This window comes from Echiichthys vipera, assembly GCF_963691815.1.
Source record: "Echiichthys vipera genome assembly, chromosome: 13".
NCBI classification, from domain to species: Eukaryota; Metazoa; Chordata; class Actinopteri; order Perciformes; family Trachinidae; genus Echiichthys; species Echiichthys vipera.
This window is the reverse complement of record NC_139838.1, coordinates 27234133-27258965: the sequence shown is the minus strand read 5'-3', so window position 1 is coordinate 27258965 and position 24833 is coordinate 27234133. Positions and strand designations below refer to the sequence as shown.

Here is a 24833-nt window from a genome sequence, read left to right as displayed (position 1 = left end):
AAACTACTGTGATTTGATGAAATACACGGCCTTTGTTAGCCTGCCATCCTCCTCCTCCATCCCCTCGCAGGAGAGGGAGTGCACTTGAATATGTTACTCTAATCTGCCTGACTCATTGATCCTTTATCTGATTGAGGTTTGTGCATATTAGAAATTAAGGCCCCGACCACAGCTCTGAAATATCAGAAGCCTAAAGGGGCTTTCACACTGCCTCTAGTCATGTCAATAAGAGGAAGAAGCAGATGGGGATGGGGTTTCGATCACCACTATAGGGTTATGACGTGGTTGCCACCCACATGAATGTGCACAGAGTTTAATCTGACGCCCAACAGTAACCACTGGATGACAGGAAAACCCTTTAAAATGCTTTTTTGGCCAACAGTCTTGAAGGTGGGCAGGCGTCAGGGCAGTTGACTGTGTGTTAAACTGTGTATTTACACATTCATGGTGCTGTCCGAGGTGCTGAAGTAGCAGATGAATTGGTAATTGCAATCTTTTCCCAAATTTCAGTCAGTTTCATCTAGGAGCTACAATGTTTTCTCTAGACTATATAGATTGTTGGAACCAAAATAGTCATTCATGGGGTGGTTCACTGGTTGTGGGTGACCGTCACAAAGCGTCTGCCCTACAAATATAAAATAGCACTTTTTGGCTTCAAGCACAGCCACTGTCTTTTAATCACATCTATCGGTTTTCAAAAGTGAGAGCAACCTAATGGATTTTAATTCCGACGAACACTTAGTGCGATCAAAGCAGCGGACAGTTTGAATGATATCGATAGGTTTTTATAAGTGCAGGGTTTACTATGTAAAGCACATTTGTCAAACTGATCCAGTAAAGGGCCGCTGTGGCTGCAGGTTTTCAGCCCAACCAAGCAAGAACACACCTGACTCGACTTACTCACTCACCTGAACTGCTTTCACACAGTTGACTTGTTGGACCAGGTGTGTTTTTGATTGGTTGGAATAAAAACCTGCAGCCACAGCGACTCTTTACTGGATCAGATTGACACCCATGATGTATAACCACCCCTGTGCAGTACTAGCAGACGATGAGGTAATGATAGAGTGAGCAGAGTTTGACTGTCTGCGTCCTTTGGGGCTCTGATTAGATTCATGTTGAATCACATCAGTTCCTGTGAGATTCAAGGTACCGTTGAATAATCTGTTGTTTGTTTGATCCTTATTTTACAAGCTGTCTATTTATTCCTACAGTCGCAGCAAGACAACAGGTTGAATTTGAAATAATACCATAATGAGAGTGCGTGTGGGGCGAGGACGACTAGACACAAAACAGTACCCAATGATGTCATCACATCATTGACTGGTCCTGCAGGCAAGTCATCATATCAAACCCGCCATTTGTAAAATAAAGAGCTGTGATTGGCCTGACCTTGACCAAGTCAGCTGTCTGAAAAGCAGATGAGTTTGCAGTTTTGTCTGGTTCCCAGGGCGCACTAAGGGCCATTGCCTCGTGATATGGTCCAGTGCATTTTTAAAAAGCATGATGTTGCGGTTCGGTCCTAGAGTTTTGCTGCATTCTTTTGTTTGGAAAAGCTTTTATCTCCAAATTGCCAACATCAGCTCAACTGACCATTCTCTACAAACACACACACAGCCACACACACACACACACACACACATGCACGCACACACACACACCCTTTACTTCTCCTCACTTGTATGATCTTCACGTCCCTCTTTGCTGGGTCTACCGTCAGTTTAAGTGTTTATCATCACCCTGGTTTAGACTGTGTCCTGCCTCAATCTCTAGATCTGGGGTCTTTCTCCATCTCTGTGTCCCTCTGCTTGTCTCATTCAATCATTCACTGAGTGTATCAAGGTGTTAGAGGATGATTTGAGACAGAATAATTAAAATAGAGATCTATAATGTTTCAATATGCTTCTATTAAAGAATATTTTTGTTCTAAGGATGAATGAGAAGCTTCTGAGTGGCTTTCACTTTGTGTCAGGGCTATAAAACCTTTCCATTCAGAGAATGAATCATCCAGTATTTCAAAATTACCTCGACCTGAAATGAATGAAGAGAGAATTCAACTTGTTTAAATTATACTAGAAGTGAAATGAAGCAGAACTGATCGGTGGAAAATGTGATGATGAAATGTAACTAACATTCAGGTCAAGAATAACGTAATAAGACCTTTTTTTCTGCATGTCAATACTAAAAAACTGACTTCCACTGAGTGACGCTTTACAAGTCTTTGTACGGTTTGTGTGTCAGGATCCCCGTCCTGTCAGGCCTTCCCCTCTTCCTATTGTGTGGGTTTGTCTCCCTCTGTCTGTTTTTCCCTGCTTGTGTCTTTCCCATATGTTTGTCTGTCGGAGCTGGTAGGCGTGGTTCCACCCAGCTGTGGCTCGTCCCCTCATCAGCGCCTGCTGGATAAAAAGCTTGATGTGACCGTTTTTCGCATTTACGTGGTATCGTGTCTTTCTTGGTTGGCTCCCATTACCAAGCTAATGCCGCCCGTTTAGAAATGATAACGGCCTTCTGAATCTACAAGTAGGTGTATCAGGCTCCTTCTAACCCATATCTATGAGGCTGGTAACCACCGATGCCTCGATGTTACATTGATGGTGGTTAGCTAAAGCCTGAACGCCCCGGGGCTTAGGGGTCAGCTTGCACTGTGCGTACTGAGTGACCTGGTGTTCAACTTCCTTTGGAAGTCTCGAGTCATCACGCACTGCACTCGGCCTGAGACTCAGAGGCCCCCCGGGCACCGGCTCAGCCCATAATCTGGCCATGCCAGGTCAAATCCCTTGGAAGACAGGAGGATGTCATAAACCTAGAAATTCATATGGTCTTTCAGAAATCTGTGGCTGACATCAGGATGCTATCAGGACCATATTTTCTATAGACAACCAAACAGGCTAATGTTAAGCATACAACTCCCAATATGCTGTTGTTTGCTTCCCTCTTTCCTTGTATCCATGATTAAGGACTGCCTTCTATTGCTTGTCTTACCTGTGCCACTTTCCTCTTGTCCTCTTTCTCCTCCTCCCTTCTCTAACCAGCTGTAGGAAGTGTGTCTGAGGCACCTCCATCAGAATCAATCGTCCTGCCTGTTCGCTTGCTCCACTTCTTTTTTTTCACTTGATTGTTTCTCTCACCCTTGACCTTTACTCATGCGTTTCTGTCGCCTCTTACCTCTTTCTGGCCTTGCTTACCTTTTTCTCCCCGACCACACACACACAAACACACACACACACACAAACACACACACACGACCACGCAAAGCTCCAGTACAGAGTCACTGTCATCCCGGCGGCCTTAAGATAAAACGACCTCGGGAGCCCTGCTACTCCGTCCAACCATGACATGTTTCAGATTGTCTCCTAAATCTCCTCTGACAGATGGATGGATGTACTACTGCAGCAACTGTGTAAGTATGAAATAGATCCCTTAAGGAGTGGGAGGAAAAGATCAGATCTGGGAAGGGGAGAATATAAGTCGACTTCTGGAGCGGACCTGTTTCCAAAATCACGTGCCTCAAAGATGGAAATTTTATCAAATCGGCTTTTATTGCAGGAGGAGCTTCCAGGTTTGAGGTTATTGTTCTGGGAAGAACAAAAAACAGAAGGTGATATCATGTTGTCACCATGCTGCATATAAGAATTTAACGTAATAGTTTGACATTTTGGGAAATACACTTATTTGTTTTCTTGCAGAGAATCACATGTGAAGATAGATATCATGTCCATATGAACCACAACATGACATTTTACCCATATTGTCTTGTGCAGATTAAACAAACAGGATTTCTTCTTTTCTTTGTTTTCAGTCTTTATGCTAAGCTAACCGCTGACTAAAGCTTTATATTAAAAGCACATGCGTGTCATTATTTTAAGCCATAAAATCGTCCCTTCTTCCAGTACCAATATATTAGCTGCTGCATCAGATAATTAATCAATCTTCGTTCCTACCCTCACCTGTGGTCATGAAAGCTGGGTCAGGACCCAAAGAACTAGGGCAAGGGTACAAGCGGCCAAAATGTGTTTTCTCAAGAGGGGGGCTGGAGTCTCCCTTAGAGAGAGGGGGAGAAGTTCAGCATCCGTGAGGAACTCGGAGTAGAGCCGCTGCTCCTTTGCGTTGAAAGGAGCCAGTTGAGGTGGTTCAGGATCATCTGGTAAGGATGAACCCTGGGCGCCTCCCTAGGGAGGTGTTCCAGGCACGTCCAGCTGGGAGGAGGCCTCGGGGAAGACCCAGGACCAGGTGGAGAGATTATATCTCCACACTGGCCTGGGAACGCCTCAGGATCCCCCAGTTAGAGCTGGTTAATGTGGCCCGGGAAAGGGAAGTTTGGTGTCCCCTGCTAAAGCTGCTGCCCCCGCGACCCGACCCCGGATAAGAGGTTGAAGATGAGATGAGATCAGATAATTAACACTCTTAGTTCTAATTCTATAATTATTATTAGTAGTATTTCCAGCTGTTTGAAGGTCATTGATTGACAAATTTAACGTTCAAAGTTATTCGAGAGTTCGAAGAAGCGTTCAGTGATGCTGCAAAATGTGCACTGTGGCTTATTCACACGAGCAGGTTCACAGCACAGACGCATGGTTTGAAAAGTACCCATCTGAGACACAGATCTGTTTTAATGTCATTTTGCAAAGGATTATCATTTTATTTTGCCCACACAGTATATACACAACACACACCCAAAATCACGCATGCTAGCACACAGAGCAGCATGTCAACCAGCCGCTGCTGAGATTTAAACATCTGAGAACGTCAGAAAATATCTGACGCGGCTCCATCACTCGCTCGATCAAAGCCACTCAACCTCGCCCTCACTCTTTTGTGTTTGGGGTCTATATTGGTACATGACGAGTCTCTCCCTCTCTCTCTCTCTCTCTCTCTCCCTCTCTCTCTCTCATCTCTCCATGCTTTGGAAATGACTGGGGTTAGTCTAAGAAGATTTGTAAATTAAGAGGTGTTATCTAAGGAGGGGCAGACTTAAACTGCGACATATACCTTACTGAAAGAAGAACTGAATCTGTGGGAGTTCATTTGAAAACGGAGACCATCGAATCAAAAGTCTAGATTGTCATCTTTGCTTTGAGATGCAAAGCCATGAGTGTGAAGCTTTTCGAGTGTCAGAACTGAAGACCTGTTTCATAACTGAGGATCATTTACACACTGTACAGGGTTATGCAAGTTATAAGGGCTGTTGTTGTACACTCCTCTACCCTTAAACGGCCTACACCTTCAGTTTACAGGACACAATCTAATCTGTAAGACTCCACATTAACAGCTGGTGATGTAGTTTCTTACATTTTTGGGTCAATTGTCTCATCTCATCTCATCTTCATCCGCTTATCCGGGGTCGGGTTGCGGGGGCTGCAGCTTTAGCAGGGGACCCCAAACTTCCGTTTCCCGGGCCACATTAACCAGCTCTAACTGGGGGATCCCGAGTGTTCCCAGGCCAGTGTGGAGATATAATCTCTCCACCTGGTCCTGGGTCTTCCCTGAGGCCTCCTCCCAGCTGGACGTGCCTGGAACACCTCCCTAGGGAGGTGCCCAGGGTTCATCCTTACCAGATGATCCTGAACCACCTCAACTGGCTCCTTTCAACGCAAAGGAGCAGCGGCTCTACTCCGAGTTCCTCACGGATGGCTGACTCACCCTATCTCTAAAGGAGACACCAGCCCCCCTCCTGAGGAAACCTGGTCGCTTGTACCCGCGACCTCTTTCTTTCGGTCATGACCCAGCTTTCATGACCACAGGTGAGGGTAGGAACGAAGATTGACCAGTAGATCGAGAGCTTTGCCTTCGTCACAACGGTGCGGGTCAATTGTGGTGTGTGTATATACGGTACATGGATATTTCCTCCCTTGCTAAAAAGCACATATGAAACACATATTGCATGTTTATTACATGTGGAAAATCATTTTACATGTGAGCATGTCACACATAGGCATGTGATTTCTCAGTTTTCACCTATTTCTGGAAACAAGTAATGTAGAGATGTACTACAGAAACTAGGCTGAAATGCAGAAAGGCCACCAGACAAGCTGCATTTGTAATAAATGATCAGCTGTTTGTTTAAAAAACACAAAAAACAAGGGAAACTTTTGAGAATAATGAAACAAGACAAGTCCATCCTCAACAATGTTGAGTAGAAAGAGAGAAAGGCAGCATTACTGGGTGAAATTTTACTATGAACACAAGTAAGACAAAAAATAACAACATAGATCTGCAGAAAGCTGGGAGATGCAGACAATGTGGTCGGAAGCTCAAGCAGGTTTATTATGGATCCTGTGGCAGCAGTCATGTTGGAAAATCAGCAAATGCTCAAACTGCAGGCAGACGACCAACATTTTGGACGTGCCAAAAATCAAAACAAATCCAACAGCCTGATCTTTGATTGTTCAGACAATTAATCAGGTGTCGTGCAGGTCAAGTGACAACTGTTTTACACACCTGCCTTGTTACGTTCAGATGAATCAAACATCTGAACAATAAGGAGATTGAACATTGTGTAGTTTGTGGAAAAGCATTTTAGTTAGCTTGGATTTTTCTGCGTGAAGAGAAACCAAACTAAGTGTACAAACAAAAATTAGCCAGTGGCGACCAATTTTGGACAAGAATCGACCCTAATCCATACGGTCTACGTATGGATTAAGGACAGGCCTAAGTCTACTATTTCCACCGTAAATCAATGCATACAAATGCGTGCAAACAAGCCCGAATGTAGGAAGTTAAGCGTTAAATGCTCAAGACTTACTGCAGCTTCTAGTTGACTCAGCAAGCATTTATATTCTGCCTATACGGTCTGCAGTTTGGGGATATGTGTGAGATATTCCATGCAAGTTTTGATATAGCAAAAACTGCGTTTGAAAAATAAGATCACAACAGTGACGGAAATAAAACAGTGAAATTCCCTTTTGGTTTGATTCAGAAACACAAACAGAGTAAGTAGGACAGAGAGAGAGAGCACAGCATGTAAATGCTGTAGCTGGGGCGGCCGAGTGGGTTTGACATCTGAAGTAAATATACCTTGAATCATATGTAACATAAACTGTATCTGAGTACCTGGACAATTTTTATTAAACTTTATGAATGTGGGATAGCAACAGTTGATGTGCATCTGTAAAATACTTTAGCGGAGTTTATCATTCCTTTTTATAGTTGTTCCCAAAAAATAAACAACGCTGCACAACAACGCTGAGCGACGCTCAGGGAATAAACTCACAGTACTCAAAGTGACCTATCACTGAAATGCACCTTTATCTCATTTGCACATTAAAATCCACATAGCACTTTGTAATATAGTGTTTTATCTGCGATACTGTACTTTTATTTTATTTTTGTTCATATTTTGTATTTTATCTTATTTTGAGTACTTCTGATAGCTCTGTATCGCTGCTACGATGACCTAATTTCCCCTCAGGGATAAATAAAGTTATCTATCTATCTATCTATCTATCTATCTATCTATCTACCTACCTACCTACCTATCTATCTATCTATCTATCTATCTAAACACTCTTAGACATCCATAATCTAGGGGTTTTAAGATTAAAGTTATTAAAGATCAAAATTACTTTTTTTTTGTTCAGCCACTGCTGCGTTGCTCTGTGTCAGTGATAAAGCTGTGACACGAATAAACTGACTCGAACTGACTTTATGTTCCTATTTGTACAGCAAAATCATGGCTCTCGGAATAATTATTCATACATCTTCAACTTTATTGTCGGGGTCGCGGGGTGGGGCTGGAGCCGATCCCAGCTGACATCGAGCGTGAGGCGGGGTCCACCCTGGACAGGACGCCAGCCTATCACAGGACACATAGAGACGAACAGAGACAGACAACCATTCACACCTACGGGTGATTTAGAGTCATCAATGAACCGAACACCTGCACGTCTTTGGACTGTGGGAGGAAAACCCACGCAGACACGGGGAGAACATGCAAACTCCAAACAGAAGGGCCCCAGCCGGAACTCTAACCAGGATCCCTCTTGTTGTGCGGCGACAGTGCTGACCACCACACTTCTATAGACACATACTTCATAAAACTGCACAATTAAACTCAAACTCAAGAAAAAAACTCACCAAGGAAAGCAGAAGGCGATACGGTCCCGTTGCTGCGAGAAACCATAACGCTGATGCCAGTCTCCACGAAAGGAACGGAGAACTCGACGACCTCTGACCTCTCCTCGTTAATGGTGAGAGAGCCGATGGCCATGTCAGCCCTGTTGGATACCACCTAGAAGACAGGACGCCTGGAGTTAGAATCATTGTGTTTGACTCCAAAAAGCTCAACAGAGTTTGGAGGAAGAAAAGATTAAAAGGATGTTTTTTCTAACCAACGAGACAATACGTTTTTTTTAATTTCTTGACGCTTTACAGACCAAACAACTCATCAATTCATCTGGAAAATAGATTCATTGACAGTGACAATAACCTTTAGTTGGGGGCGGAAGTAGCTCAGTCCATAGGTGACTTGGCTGGGAACCGTAGGGTTGCTGGTTCAAGTCCCCGTGTGGACCATGTATGGAGCGTGGACTGGTGGCTGGAGAGGTGCCAGTTCATCTCCTGGGCACTTCCGAGGTGCTGTTGAGCAAGGCACCGAACCCCCAACTGCTCGGGGCGCTGGTCACTGGCAGCCCCCTCGCTCTAACATCTCTCCGTTAATTGCATGTATAGGCCCTGTTTGTGCATGTGTGTGTTTCGGGTCTGTGTGTGTAACACATATAATAATAAGAGTGAAAAGAATCCAATTTCCCCGTGTGGGATTAATAAAGTAATTCTTCTTCTTCTTCTTCTTCTTCTTCTTGCAGCCCTCCATTTGTGAACCCTCCTTGAAGCACAGAACTGAGTCCTTGAACATAAAAATCCAAAGAACTCTTCCTCAGTGAAAATATTTCATAGCCTTTGTCAATGAACTTTATTTCTATTCGAGTGAGTTTTCCTTTGTCTCAGCGTGCAACATGAAACTGAGTTTCTCCTCAGAGATCTGCTGTAAATGAGGCTGTGTCAGGAGGTGAGGAAGAGGGGGATTCACAGCTCTGTCCTGTTTCAACCTGGCAGGAAACAGAGGTTACCTGACTGCAGGCGAGGGACCGTGGAGGTTAGAGGAGCTGGCTACTGCCAGAGTTCATTAGTCTAAGTCCTGGCCGGGCCCCAAAAGTTTGTGAAGACAAAATGCTCTGCGGTCAGACCAGACACCACTGAGACGACTTTCACCAGGCTCTTAAAGTCATGAAAAATCAGATAGCAATGACAGCATGGTGATGTCTGCACCTTTGGATTTGATGGATTTTGGGATTCTGTAGGTGGTGTTTATTTCTTGGTTCGGCCATTATTGATCTTTCTACCATGGCAGAGTCAGACATTATTGTCTGCTATTACTGGGCTTGGTAATCTCTCTATAGGTTGCAACATTAACTTAAAGTTACCTATAAGATCACTAAGAAACTGGAATCCAGCTCCTGCAAGCCAGCATGTAAAAATGGATAATGACCGATTTGCTGTCTCTTACATTGAAATGTTGGAGTTTTACAGCTGACAGTCAAGTTGTGTATCTCAGATATTTGAATGCATCAGGCTGTATCCAATCAATTCATACCTTTCAGTGCATTGTCATTAAGCAACATCGTTACAAGATTACATAATAAAATTAAGCATAGCTAAATGTTCACTGGGATGGATTGCCTTGATCAAATACATTTTAAGTCTTAGCACATCAAATCTTTTTATATGTCATAATGAATTTCTAATACTACACCAGAAAGCAATCATGGACATAATGTGAATTAATGGCTGGCTGAGAGGCAAGAAGGAGAACACTGCGAAAGAAAATGTGCTGCTGAAACAACGTGCACTCATTCAACCCTTTCTGGGTAAATGCAGCAACACAGTGTTCAACTTTTCATGTTTACTTTGTAAAATCAATAGTTTGTCTTTGAACCCGTCTTCCAGCCTTGGGAGACACTTAAAAGTACATTTCTGCAGGAGTGTGATGATGCACAAGTTTTACACTTTGTATACCGTGTGATCGGTCGCTTCTCTTCCTGTCTAAATAAATCAATCCATGCTAATTATTCCATTTAATTCAACTAGGTCATTACAAAATTAAAAAGTCTGAAAGCAACACCTGTGACACAGAGTAATTCACTGCACCCGTCACTTCATGGTGGGAACATAAAAATATTACGGCAGAATGAATCATAGTGGAGCATGAGGAAATGTTAAGGACACGGGAAATTACTGCCTGATTGGGAGCCATTCATGGAGGGACGAAGGACAAAAACTGCAAGGCTGTATGACATTTGAAAAAAAGGCAGAAATGATTGTCCTGGTGTGGGCTTTCACTGAAGGCACAAGGGCACAGAACAAAGCCCAAGGAAGGCGGACACATTAGCCTTGGTTAAGTTATTGTCACAAGGGTGAAAGCACAATCGCGAGAGAGAAACGACGATGATGCGTTTTTTTGTTTGGGCGTAGTTGGACATGGACAGGACAATGTGAGCTATTGTTTTCACACAGACTCAGCTGTGCCTGTGCACATATAGTCATCTGCTGCCATAGTTAGGCAACTTAACCTGTTCTTCCCTGAGGCCCTTTTTGAGGTTCCTGCTCGAAAATGACAGAATAAATAGGGTATATCTCTGTAATTACAAGCTTTATGTGCATTATCTTGCTATTACAATAAAGGTAACACTTGTAATATTCCATCAGAAGTGTAAGCAGCACCATTAATGCAACTGTGTCACAGTAAATGCAGATGGAACACAGCAAAAATGGGAGATATTTCTTCCCTCGCCTTAAAAAAAAAAATGCTGTTTTATATAAATACCCCTTTGAAAATAATGCCACAGTAGCCAAAAACTCAATAAAGCCATGGAACAACATCTGGACATCACCTGTGAGAAGTTTGATGCTGCTGAAATAAAGCAGAGAAACAATTATAGAGGTTTTAGTAAAGAAATATATAGGCATCCTCAAGTTTGGCATAATTTGGCACAATCTGGCTCAATTTGCCCCCGCCGGCGGGGGCTTCAGGGAAGAACAGGTTAATGAGTTACTGACAGAAGCTGTGGGTGAGAGAGAAAGCGAGAGAGAGAGCATGTTTATCTCTGAGGCCTATCTGAGACAGAAGCCGTGTAAACACCAACATCAGCACTATTAACACATGGTGCTGTTGTCATTGATGGATGCTGTGAAACTCTAAAGCTGGATTTATACTTGTAGCATCTAAAGGTTACATGATTAGTGTTTGCTAGTACAGATTACACTATACTTTAGCTTGGATGCACACACTCAAAATCAGCATGGTTACAATTACTGAGGAGAAATATGAAGCACTGTGATTGGTCCGCTCAGACTGCACGCCATCTCTCCTGCGAGGCTCGTGAATCTTCTCCTTCTTAGTGACCCCCAGACAGCCGCATCTTGTGATCTTGCAAAGCCATTATTTATAGGGAATGGAATGATGTCAACCGTATTATAGGGTTATTAAAGTTTCCTGTAAGTAAAAAGCTAGACAAAAAAAAATTATTATTAGTCTGGACTCGTCAAACCTCTCTGCTCATCGTCGATTTCCAGGAGAATGAAGAAGGGTGCAGAACCAAAATGCCTCTGGATTGCGAGTACTTAAACAACGTAGCGCTTAGCAACACATACAAGTTGGAAACATGATCTCGATTCATAATTCATCAGCACTGCCTAGCTTCACGGATTGATCTGAGTTTGGTGAGCCCGGTACGCTGCGCTGGACGAGAGTGCCAGTTTCGTTCTGACTACATGATGTTCCCCTTTCAGTCATGGAAACCACACGACGATCAACATGATTGGTCCATCAGGTCTCAAGATGCTGCAAATCTGAATGTGAGGGGGCCAGACAAGGCTGAGAAATCCAGGGTTCTGTATGAACTCTTACATTACCACCATGGTGGTGCAGTTATGTTTGTGGCCTTGTTGACGATATCAGCTTCGGTGATGTGTGTACACAGCATGTATAGCCTAGTTCAGGGGTCTGCAACCTTTACTATCAAAAGAAACCCCCTCTTCCACCAGATTAAATTTGTCTGGAGCTGCAAAACATATTTGATGTCACACCTTATAAAGGTTTATATATTGTTACTGTTGACATTTTATTCCTATTATGACCTGTCCTAAAAAAGGTAACCCATCATCATGTGAAATCAAATTAATATGGCCATGAAACACTAGTTTCCTTCGCTAATTTTTTTGGGGGGGATTAATCCACCAGCAGTGAGGGTCACCAAGTCAAGATTAGCCCCCTGCAGGGAAAGGTGCTGGGCCGTAGACCAAGGATGTGACGCATATTTTAGTTTCACATAATATTTTTTCAATATCACCTTGAACTCGGTGTTAAAAGGTTTTCCGTTGTCCACTGTGCAAAAAAACACGTTATTAACACATTGTTTATACATAATTTTTTGGCAAAGCAACAGGGAGCCACTGAAAAAGGGCCCCATGCGGCCCAAGAGCCATGGGTTGCAGACCCCTGGCCTAGTTGCTTGTCTTGGCTTGCACCCTTGAAGTCTTGTAAGTTCATTTTTGAGTCAAAATTGGATGCAGACATGGACATCTGCGGACACCACAGACAGTATTAGTTCTGTTTATCATATCAGCTCGGTGTCACGCCGCGGTGAGGTCTGTCCTGTCTTTGGGTTTTCTGTCTTGTGAATTTCCTGTTTTATTTTGAAAAATAACTCTCCTCTCGTTCCAGGTCACTTGCCCTTCCTCTCGTGTCACCGGTCTGACGTCAGTCCCTGATTCCCCTTCCCTCATGTGTGTAAAGTCCGTGTCTTCCCTCTTGTTCCGTGCCAGATTATTTCGTACCTTGTGTCGAATGTATCCAGAGTTTTGTCCCACAGTGTTGTTTGTGCTTTCAAGTTTTTTGTTTCCACGTTTTTGTTTCCTCCTGGTTGGAGCATCCTTGTTTGATTAATTATTTAGTTCTCTTTGTTTTTGGTTATTCCTCCCGTACGGAGCAACTTTGTTTAGAGATTAATTTGTTAACTTTGCCTTTCGTTTTTTCCTCCTGTACGGAGCGTCTTTATTTTGTACTTTGTTTTATTACTGGCGACTTTTGTGCGGAGGGATTTTTTGTTGGTGGCTTTTGTTCTGTGCCACGTTCCTGTCGTCAAGCTAATGAATTCAGTGTTGTGAGTCCTCTTTCCTGCCTGGGCCTGACACTTGGAGGACATGGGAGGGGCCGACATGACACATGAGCTTTGCAGATTCCTTGGACCCCAGGTTAGGTCTATATGACACACTGATAAGTTTGTATGTCGTAATAACGTATAAATATTTTCTATGTTATAAAAATAAACTTTTCATGTTTCAGTATCAAACTGATGATACCAAACTCTAGAAACTTAAACCTTAAAAGAAGTGGGCTCTGGAAATATAATGTCCTCACAAAAATAGGCTAAAACTGAACCTGGTCCTCCCAACGATAGAAGTACAAGACCATGCACACACACACTGTGCTTATTTGCATCTCCTGTCTAACTTCATGTGAAACCAACTTCATTAATGCAGCCACCAGAGGGGGATTGGCATCATGAAAACAGCAGTCTGCCAACACACACACACGCACACGCACACACACACACACACACACACACAGACACACAGACACACACACACACACACACACACACACACACACACGCACACACACTCAGATCTTTGCTGCTTTAAAGCACGACTGTAAACCATTAGTACACACTCCATAACAGACAGACAAACAGGCAGGCAGGCACACACACACACAGAGTCTCCCAGTGTGTGTTGCTCTCTCTCTCTCTCTCTCTCTCTCTCTCTCTCTCTCTCTCTCTCTCTCTCTCTCTCTCTCTCTCTCTCTCTCTCTCTCTCTCTCTCTCTCTCTCTCTCTCTCTCTCTCTCTCTCTCTCTCTCTCTCTCTCTGTGTGTGTGTGTGTTCCTCCAGCACTAATCTTTCAGACAGCCTCTCCCCTTATTTCCTCTCTTCTTCTTAGATTCAGGTCCAATCCTCTCTCTCGTGGGTCGCGTTTTCAAGGATTTCACGGGAGCTCTCGAATCAAACACACTTTTTGTAAACACAACAAACGGGGGGCGCCGATACTACTGAACAGACAAAAATGAGTCACACACAACAAATAAGGTCAGTGTGTGTGTGTGTGATCTGGTCTGCTGGACTCCCAGAGGAAATGCGGTCTGCGGTCTGCGAGCTGCATCTCCTTCAAGTCCAAACTGAACACACATTATTTTTACAAACGTGCATCTAATTTAACCGATGCCACTCTGATGCTTATAAATTAGTTTTTTTTTGTCAGCCTTCATGGAACAGTGCAACATAATGGGAAATACACTCATTACTTTCTTTCAGTGACTGAGAAGCTTGATGGCAATCTGTAAATTAAAGGAACAGTGCGTAGGATTTCTATCTGCAGAGTATAATATCCATCATAATGTTTCGAAAGAACGAGGTTGCGGGTACAAGCGGTTGAAATGTGTTTCCTCAGGAGGGGGTCTGGAGTCTCCCTTAGAGAGAGGGGGAGAAGTTCAGCATCCGTGAGGAACTCGGAGTAGAGCCGCTGCTCCTTTGCGTTGAAAGGAGCCAGTTGAGGTGGTTCAGGATCATCTGGTAAGGATGAACCCTGGGCGCCTCCCTAGGGAGGTGTTCAAGGCACGTCCAGCTGGGAGGAGGCCTCGGGGAAGACCCAGGACCAGGTGGAGAGATTAGATCTCCACACTGGCCTGGGAACGCCTCGGCATCCCCCAGTTAGAGCTGGTTAATGTGGCCCGGGAAAGGGAAAGAATGGACCTTTCATATCTCATATTTCCTTTTCCATGGAGCCTGCTTTGTCGTACTGCCATGTTTACACAGTAGCCCAGAGCGGCCCAACCAACCATTGGCTCTAGAGCGTCGCGTTTTTCTACTTTACCCAACTACAGAAAGTCAACATGAGCATACTTCGATGGTTATTTGAACCCCACAACAATGCAACATTGTCGTGAATAAATAGGGGGCCAGACCTTCGCAGTAACCTACTTTATAATTCATTATACACGAGGACATGACACATCTTAGCTCTTCACAAGAGTAACAAGTTTGGTCACTCATTCGGTGAATACATTCTAGCATCTACCCTCACACTTGGAAAGGGAGGGTTAATCAGTTTGGTTGCCATTTTATAATAGCAATAATGCACTTCCACATACATACCCCACTTTGCTTTGTGGTATTTCTGATATGTATATTTAGTCGATTTGAAATAAAAGGGCTACATGTGTTGCTTTTGAGAATGTTGTTGGTGTACTGTTTCACTCAACATACTATTAAATTGCTAGAATGAATGTATGGTGTGTGTATAGGTGAGTCTAAGTAGTCATAATGTATTATAAGCCCTGTTAATCAACCCCTAACTTATAACTAGTCAAAAGCAGCCATTAGATACATGAATTTATAACTTATTACAAGTCACATCTTGTTTGATGATGACACAGTGCGTTGTCATGAAGCATTATGAATGCATTTTATACACATACACCCAAACACAAGTGTTACAATAGTTATTATATCATCAACATACTAAAATGAACATTTAGATCCTCACCTCTCCGACCATGCCGTTCCACTCCCCGTCAATGTTTTTCCCGTGCCTCCCGTTGGTCACCAGGTAAAGGTCATAGGTGAAACCCACAATCTTTGCCAGACGCTTGAGGACGTCAATGCAGAACCCTTTGCAGCAGTGCTTCATGGGCCCGGTGCCATCCACCACCAAGCTGAGGAGACGATGTGATTAAACAGAGTTAGGTGAGATGGGGGAGCATGCTTTTGTGAGACTTTAAGATGTTTTATCAAGGTTGCTTTGACCTGGATGGGCTTTTTTTGGCTGCTGGTGAAATTGAAAAAGGAAGGAGTGTGTAGAGTGTGCTGCTAGGGGAGTGAACAGATGAGTACCTAAGAGACACGGGAAGAATGTGTCAGAGACTGAGGAAGCCAAGGTATGAATTATTGGCAAGAGACTGAGTGGATGGATACTGACAGTGTGGGCTGTTGTGTTTGGAAAGGCAATGTTCGATGGGTCACAGAGCTCAGGAGAAGGAAACGCTGCATTACTAAAACATAATTAAACCCCTGTTTGTGCTCTTGAACGGCATCCAATCAAATCTAAAATTAGCAAAATGCCTCTTTCCTGTGACACTTCATCTGGTAAACACTTCAGCCTAAAGTCACAAGTAGATCACGCATGAATCCAAGTGCACTTCGATCACTATCAGTGAAGTGGCTGCTGTGCCCTTCATCTGCTTACCAAGTGCACATTTAATGTACCCTGAGTCACTCATGGCAGCTATGGCAACTTCCTGGCCCTGTTACCTAGCAACATACTGTAACTTGTACAGTTTTTTTTTTTAGTTTTTTTTACTATAAGCCGAAGTACAAGCCGCAGCAAACTTCTGTGGGTGGGACTTACTTACTATACTTATTTTGAATGTTTGCAAAAACATTTTTCTACAATTTAAGTACCTTCACAATTAAACACGAAAATACAAGTCACGCTATTGTGAAATCAATTTTCATTGATGATGACAGGTCGGTGGAGATAACCTGTTAGCAAACGTTGGGTTTATCAGAGCATTTCACTGAAAACTATAAGCTCAACGATGGTAAATGGACTTGTATTTATGTAGTGCCTTTCAAGTCTTTCGACCATGGGTTCAATATCTTGCCAAAGAACAGTTAGACATGTGACTCGGAGGAGCTGGGGATCAAACCATTGACCTTCAGATTAGTGGACGATCCGATCTAACTCCGAAACAGCCACCACCATGCTAAAACACTATTTCTGAGATGAACTACAATGTTGCATCCGAGTCAGTTTGTCACTATAAATACTTCTTTCCCATTATATTGAGGGCCCATCCGCACAGAGACGCCTTTCCTGTAACCGCACAACTTTTGTATTGTTTTGGCCGACCGTCCACACGGAGCCGGCGTTATCGGAGCCTGAAAACGGCATCTTTTGAAACCGGGGGCCAGAGAGGGAAGATTTGAAAACGGCCCCAATGGCGTCGTCATCTTGACGGCGAAACTTCATCCCTTGTTAAACGATGCTGTCATCGCCCCACCTCCGGCCTCTAACCCCCGCGGTGTCATATAACAGCGGTTGTTAGTCGCTTTTTATAAATACAGTTGCTAAGAACGACTGAAAAATTGTTGAATCTAGTGAGAAAGTGGCGCCTGTGAGTGCTTTGGGACGGGGAAGGGGCTCCCAGCAGCACCCTCTGCTCAGTGAGGACACTAACTGCAGAGTGATCGGTGCATCAGAGTCCAGAACAGCACAAAAGTCTGCAATAACACCAGAATCTACAGATTTGTCTCTAGGATGAAGGGGGATTTGGGAAGTCTCCGGTGTTGGTGTACAGCTCCGCACCCAGGCCCGGTATGTGTACTTCAGCGTTTTGAGTCGGGTTCACTGGTTTTGCATGGATGCAGATATTTCTTCTTTTTTTTTCTTGGTTATTTTGAAGCCCGAGAGCAGAAAGTGACTGTTTCAGACACTGTGCAAAGTGTTCCTCATCAAAAGCTGGAATACGTAGAGTAAAAGGCAGTTCAACTTAAGTGCTTGCTTGTAATTCATATGCACGGTTATTTTTAAATATTGAACAAACAAATCAGTCCTTGGTGGTAATGACAGGAGAAAATAAAAAAGCATAAAACATCTTAGCTACCGCACTGCAGCAACATCAGAGGAATAGCTGACAGGTAAAAAAAAAACAATTGCACATAACAGTAGGCCCGACATACACAAGTAGATAAAAGTAAAAGAGAAAGAATCGGAAAGTGAGGAAGAAATCTTTTGAGTACAAAAGAACGGGTCAAAGTAGGTTGATTAACAAGAGAGCAAACTTCTCTCTCAGCCAATAAAGGTGCTGGAGGATGAACTTTGTTATCTTCCCATTGGTCGTGTGGTGGCAGGAACAAAGCTTATCTCGGATAGACCCGGACTCCAGAGCACACGCACGTTCACGCTCTATCTCTCTCCGCCTGACTTACTTTTGCCTTAAATGAACCGCAAGACACAGACTGACTATATAGGATGCTGACTACATACATACATATATACACACATATATATATATATAATCTTTTAAGGCTGTAAAACAGAATAGTGCCTATTTCCAAAGGGTTTCTATAAGCACTGTAAGTGTTCACAGTCGTTTTGAAGTGTTGGATGCAGAAGGGATATTTTGTTCTGTGATTCTAATTATCTGCATTGATTAAAAGACAATTAACCTTACTTTGCTGCGTGGCTTCAAGTTTCTATTATGGATTTAATGAACAGCTGCAACAAAACCACGCTCTTAATTGCATGCTTTCAGGTGCCATATGACTTCTGAAGTATCTATAGGTGCTGTGAGGAAACTCAATTTCCTCCCTGGTATAATTAGATTATTTTGCTGTGTTTTAATCTATTGATCTCAGGAACAAAGTCTTTCTTTAAGCCCGTTCCTCCTTCCGCACACCAGCACTTGGAGATGGTAAAGATTCACAGTCTTGTTCATGGACACTTGGTCAGACATCTCAATTTCCTCGGGGATCAGAGCCTGGACCCTTCTGGTTTCAGGGTGCTCTCTATCTAACCACTTTTAGAAACTTATTTGCTGCTTTCCACTGGGGTTTAGAGGGTTGATAAGGATTTAAAGGAGAAACCACCAGCAGATGCAAGTTTAAAAACCCATTTATAAACTTTACTGACGCCCATTTATAACATGGGACATCTATATTCTGTTTGTCTCTGCTGACGGCCAAAATAACCTGCAGGTCATCGTGACCCGCCACTCTCTCTGGAGAATTACAGAAATATATTTCTACCTCACTGTATCTTTCTCATTTTTTGCTTTTGAAGTGATGAATCGTTTGAAACCCCTCACCCGCTCTTTAAGAGTCCAATTAAACAGTGACCGTTGTGAGAAATAACCAAAGATTTCCTACCTTCTTTGTAACTCTTTATTTATCTATGATGTAAATCCCTGTATGGTGATTAACATAACATTCAGTGCTGTGAATGAGTGCTGGGGGGGATTGTGGATAGGAGTCACATGGGGGGTCGTAAAACACTGATAACATGCAATGGGGTCATGAACATTGGGTAGTGTGTTTTGGTTACTTTGATGTCCTTGTGTTTGTACGGTGCTTTGAGGTAACTGTATAAGGGCGCACTCACACTGTCCTTTTGCACAGCGACCCAGGCTTTAGGGTACTTGTCCCCCCTCCCTCTCCCCACGCACCCCAGCCCCGTTTGTAGTCACACTGCCTTGGCCGAGGCCAATGCTTCTTGCTGTCCATGTCATCACGCCGTAACACGTCACACGCATTGATCGCGTGTGTGTGGCTTTGTTTACAAATCTTTCCATAGACCTCAGAGTTTTTGTGCGTCTTGACGACTGTTTTTGAATATTTGCAGTATTTGCAATATAATCTGCAGTAAACACTCCGCATCACACCAACGTGAACCTTTCGCCGCCATTGTTGTTGTTGTTAAATGTCCGCGCATGGTCCGTCCTTCTATTTTCTATGTCCGAACAGGCGCACAGACTGCTACCGCCGTAGGGCTCGTGCTCGTGCTCGTACACGTGTGCACGCTCGTGCTCGTACACGTGCAAACGGCTCCGCTAAAGCCCACCGCTGTCCGCAGTTATGTGCGGAACGGGTGCACTCACACTAGGCTTTAGCTGAAAAAACGGTTTTGGCCCAGGACAGAAGGACAGTGTGAGTGCGCCCTAAATGTTAAAGTGACTTGGAGACAGGGAGAGATTGTTGGAGACCCGGTTTTCTTTCACACTGTACACCACTGTGGTAACTAAGGACGTGTGCTGGTGACATTCTGCCTCAATGGGTATAACGGGCAGTTTGGCTGTCGTTAAAAGCCAAGAGGTATAATACTACTACTTTCACTTTTATTTGCCGGATTAGAGGCAGAGTGAAAGAGAGAGGGGTACGACATGTAGCAGAGGTCCCAAGGTTGGAATATAAATGGGGATTTTGTCGTAAAGTGGCATGTACTTGAACCATTCAGCTACCAAGGTGCTCTGTACAAATACTTTCTGAATGAACTTTTTTCTTTGACCATGTTTATTTGGAAGACAGGGAAGTTATTTTTGATGCACTTGAAAACAGTTGGTACTCAATCAGGGAGAACTAAAATAAAGCCTTAAACAACAACAACAATGGCGGTGAAAGGTTCACGTTGGTGTGATGCGGAGGTGGAGTGTTTACTGCAGATTTGGTCGATGAAAAGATTCAAAAACAGTCGACAAGACGCGCAAAAACTCTGAGGTCTACGGAAAGATCTGGAAACAAAGCCAAGCATCGCCATGACGTCATCAATGCGTGTGACGTGTTACGGCGTGATGACGTATAGGCAGCAAGAAGCATTCTCCGAGGCCCAGGTAGTGTGAGTACAAACGGCCTTGCCAGCGCGGGGAGAGGGAGGGGGGACAAGGACCCTTAAGCACGGGGCGCGGTGCAGAAGGACAGTGTAAGTGCGCCCTTAAACTACACTTACATAATAGGGTATTTTTCTGTCTTACTGTACATTCCATTATATTCACGATAACTTACACAGATGATTTGATAAAACATGTGTTTGTGACCATTATTTATGTCTTAAATAAATGTAGATGTAGAGACCAACCATTGAGCACTGAGCCTTGCAGAGTTCAGATAAAATGAAAAGCAAACACAAAGCTTTAACAGTCGGTCCCTCTCATATCCGGCAGTTGTGCGCGTTACCTTGTGTTTACCGGCATTCGACAGGGCACAGAGTCCCGGATACAGGAGCTCGTGCCCGGGTCAGCCGGCTCCACGATGACGAAGGGCCTCTCTTCCAAGGTAACCACTCGGAGATGCTGAGAGTCATCCAGAGGTTTTAGGAAGGAGCCGTAACGAGACCAAGGGTGGTAACGCAGACGTAGGTGGCCGTTCTCCCACCAGCCAACCTGAATGGAAACAAAGACACACACAGAGATGCTCAGGGCTTCAGCTCGGACGACAGTGGCTAAGAGCCGACTGCTGATCACATTTCTGTACGTCTCCAAAGCTTTTTATTAATTTGATCTATCACAGTTTTAATAAGTTAACCATGTTACTTAGTATGACAGCAAAGAACCTCTACCTTCATGATGACGTCGCTGGTTTGAACACAACCCAATAAGCATGCACACAATCGGTCATTTGCACATAACAAGATGTTACGGAATTTACATCAAAAGTGGGTAAAACAATGAGTTAAAAAATGAAATAGCTAGGTTACATATAACCATTGCTTCAACAAAATTGTAAGGGCTACATTACAATACAATACAATGTGTAGTTAGGAACTGCAATATACCGGATTATTGTCACGTAAAGATATACAAAAATCAACTTGGTTTTAATGTTGACACCTGTAAATCAACCATTCTGCTCTGACTGGGAAGCTAAAACTAAAAGAGTTGAATGTTAAAACCAACTGTGGGACGGCAGTGGCTCAGTCCATGGAAACTGGAGGGTTATCGGTTCAAGTCCCCATACAGAGAGCCTGTTCATATCCCAACTTATCACATCCTGTTGCTTTGTCAGGACTACCTGGCATCTCCTGTCAACACACTCGGTAGCCCTGCACATCCAACTGTGCAGCTCCACAACAGTCCCTGCTTTCAATCCCGGGGAACACGTAAAATAACTTTACTAACCGTTCACACACATTCACACACCCATAAAAACCTCAACATACAGACCAGGGATCGAACTGCCGATCTCTGGAATGGAGGACGACTCGCTCTACCTCTCAGTTGCCCCATTTGTTATCCATAATTATTCATTTTGGCCACTTGGACATAATATCACAAGGACAAGAGACACAAACAAGAGGGTAATGTTAATAACACATCTGTAGCACCTGGCATCCGCCGCACTCTTCCTCTTCTTTTCTTTCTCTCTGTTTCAGCTCGTCTCTCTCTCTTTCTGCTGCAAAAATAATAATAGCCAGATCCAACTGTTCACAGAAATGAGAAGTTGCTCTTCTATGCTATAAGTCTGTGAATGTTCTCATGTGTCCAGGTCGTCGTTATCCTCAAAGCAATTTCAGTCAAAAGCAACTGGACTTGGTTATTTGTCTAGGAAGACGTTTCACCTCTCATCCAAGAGGCTTCATCAGTTCATGTACGCATCTGACCAGGACCAGGACCAGGATCAGGACCAGGACCAGGCTGGGACTGGACCAGGACCAGGCTGGGACTGGACCAACTAACTGGTGTGAGATCCAGGTATTTAGCCTCGATGCTAATGCGTCCTCTTGTTCACCCCTCTAACATGTTTTGCACTAGTAAAGTAAATGATTTCTGCCTCAAACACAAAACACAACAACAGAAAAAGATAATTACATGCACACGCTGCTCAGACCCTTGATTTCAATCCCAGCAGAACGCAGGGAAGGACATTATTTGGTATTTTGTGGCCCTCTGTTTCCATAGAGCTCAGACATACCTTTAGATTTGTATCAAAACGTTTTGAGACTGAATAACAGCGACATTAAAGTAACAAATATGTATTTATAGATCACAAACAGCACAGACTCAGCCTTCACATCGACAACCTTACCAAAACGTTGCATTTACACATCAAGCAGGAGTCATCTATATTTAGTTGTAGCCATCTTTGTGTCTATCTTTGACATTTTCATTACAATCAATAATCAGAGGTTCACTGCTCCGAGGACTCGATGGTTCAGGGTGAACAACTTGGAGAAATCAATGATTCGACGTGCATTCCTCCCAAAACCAACACTCCCATGTGCTTTGACTTCAAGGATAATTACTGGTGCACTGCAGTCATCGCTGTGCCCCGCAGGATCAATAATCTGATCTGTTCACCCCTCCTGTCAATGATATTATATTACTCAATCCCAACGCAACACACAGCTACTCTACAGAGCGCACAGTCGTATATAGCCAGTGTTTTTCCTTTGTGTGTTCAGCCGCAGGGGTCGGGCCGCTCATTGTAACGCAGCTCCTCGCTTTTTACTGCAAAGAAATCATTCCGGCTGCTGCTGCAAAGGTAAAACTCATCACTACCTGAGCACCGAAGGAGCTTTTCATACAAACACTAAACACTCAGTGATGAGAAGAGCAAAAAAAGAAAAGTCTAAAAGAGGCTTACTCGGTAGGGAAACAATGATTCGTAGAAGTGTTAATTTTCTTAGAAATCAGAATCAGAAAACCTTTAAGCCGATCCCAGCTGACATCGGGCGTGAGGCAGGGTCCACCCTGGACAGGACGCCAGTCTATCACAGGACACATAGAGACGAACAGAGACAGACAACCATTCACACCTACGGGTGATTTAGAGTCATCAATGAACCCAACACCTGCACGTCTTTGGACTGTGGGAGGAAACCGGAGAACCCGGAGAAAACCCACGCAGACACGGGGACAACATGCAAACTCCACACAGAAGGGCCCCAGCCGAGATTCAAACCAGGAACCCTCTCGCTGTGAGGTGACAGTGCTAACCACTACACCACCATGTGAAACAATGATTCGTAAATATGTTAACAATTTTCTTAAAAATCAGAATCAGGTTTATTGCCAGGCAATTTTCATCACAAGGAATTTGACTTGAAGTGTCCAGTGAAAAGGGGGGGGGGGGGGGGGCGGTAATATAACACCTGTGATTTGGGTACGTTAATATAACGTATGAGTTCCAGATGTCGTTAATATCACGAATGACCGTTAAGTGTCTTTAACAGAATTCCAAAACCTGATGGCCGAGGGGAAGAAAGGGTAAGATGTATTTTTCTATCAATATGAAAAAGCCCGGCATCGTTAAAGACATCTTTATTTATGTTTGTATCAAAGTATGTATTCTAGTATGTCAGGGTGTGTGTCAACCTCTGCTGATGTTCTGTTTTTCTGATGTTTTTATGAAAATTCAATTTGCTGGAGTAGTCCTTTAAGTACATTCACAGGCCCTTTAAATAAAATATGATTATTGACTGCAGCACTAGGACTTGGAGACAGAGTTTACTTGAGTGTTTGTCTGCGTGTTCAGAGTTAAATTAATTAGACAGTATGAAAACAAAAAACCTGTGTCATTGTTATTTGGAATGACTCATGCACTGTGATCATATTTCGAATTTGGCGGATTCATTGTACCGTATTTTCGGATTAAAAGTCGCTCCAGAGTAAAAGTCTAACACCAAGAATTCACATTTCATCTTAAAGGCAATTTTAAATTAAAGATAGAATAGAGAACAACAGGCTGAATAAGTGTACGTTATATGACGCATAAACAAGGAGCTGAGAACGCGCCTGGTGTGTTAACGTAACATGTTACGGTAAGAGTCATTCACAGAACTATAACATATAGAACATGCTCTACGTTTACCAAACACTCTGTCACTGCTAATCACACAGAACTATAACATATAGAACCTGCTCTACGTTTACCAAACACTGTCACTAATCACACAGAACTATAACATATAGAACCTGCTCTACGTTTACCAAACACTCTGTCACTAATCACACAGAACTATAACATATAAAACATGCTCTACGTTTACCAAACACTCTGTCACTAATCACACAGAACTGTAACATATAGAACATGCTCTACGTTTACCAAACACTCTGTCACTGCTAATCACTAAATCCACTGAACTCTTCTTCCTCTGTGTCACTTCTGAACAACTCCACCAACTAAACTGTGCGGAAGGAGCAGCTAGCATCTTTTTTTTCACAGTGCACGTCTGCTATGACCCGCCCCCGCCGAATTCTGATTGGTTTACGTGTGTGTGTGACGATTG

At 43.5% G+C, this 24833-nt stretch overlaps 1 protein-coding gene across 1 annotated transcript in view; it reads right to left on the bottom strand.

Annotated features, from left to right (window-relative positions):
* grin2da (glutamate receptor, ionotropic, N-methyl D-aspartate 2D, a) overlaps nucleotides 1-24833 on the bottom strand; it is a gene marked incomplete at both ends in the record, with an annotated part of 247265 nt that overhangs the window by 44298 nt on the left and 178134 nt on the right. The window contains 3 exons of the mRNA XM_083925228.1: nucleotides 8074-8227; nucleotides 15597-15765; nucleotides 20780-20985. Coding sequence (XP_083781354.1) covers nucleotides 8074-8227; nucleotides 15597-15765; nucleotides 20780-20985 — 529 coding nt within the window. The remainder of the gene's footprint in view (nucleotides 1-8073; nucleotides 8228-15596; nucleotides 15766-20779; nucleotides 20986-24833) is intronic.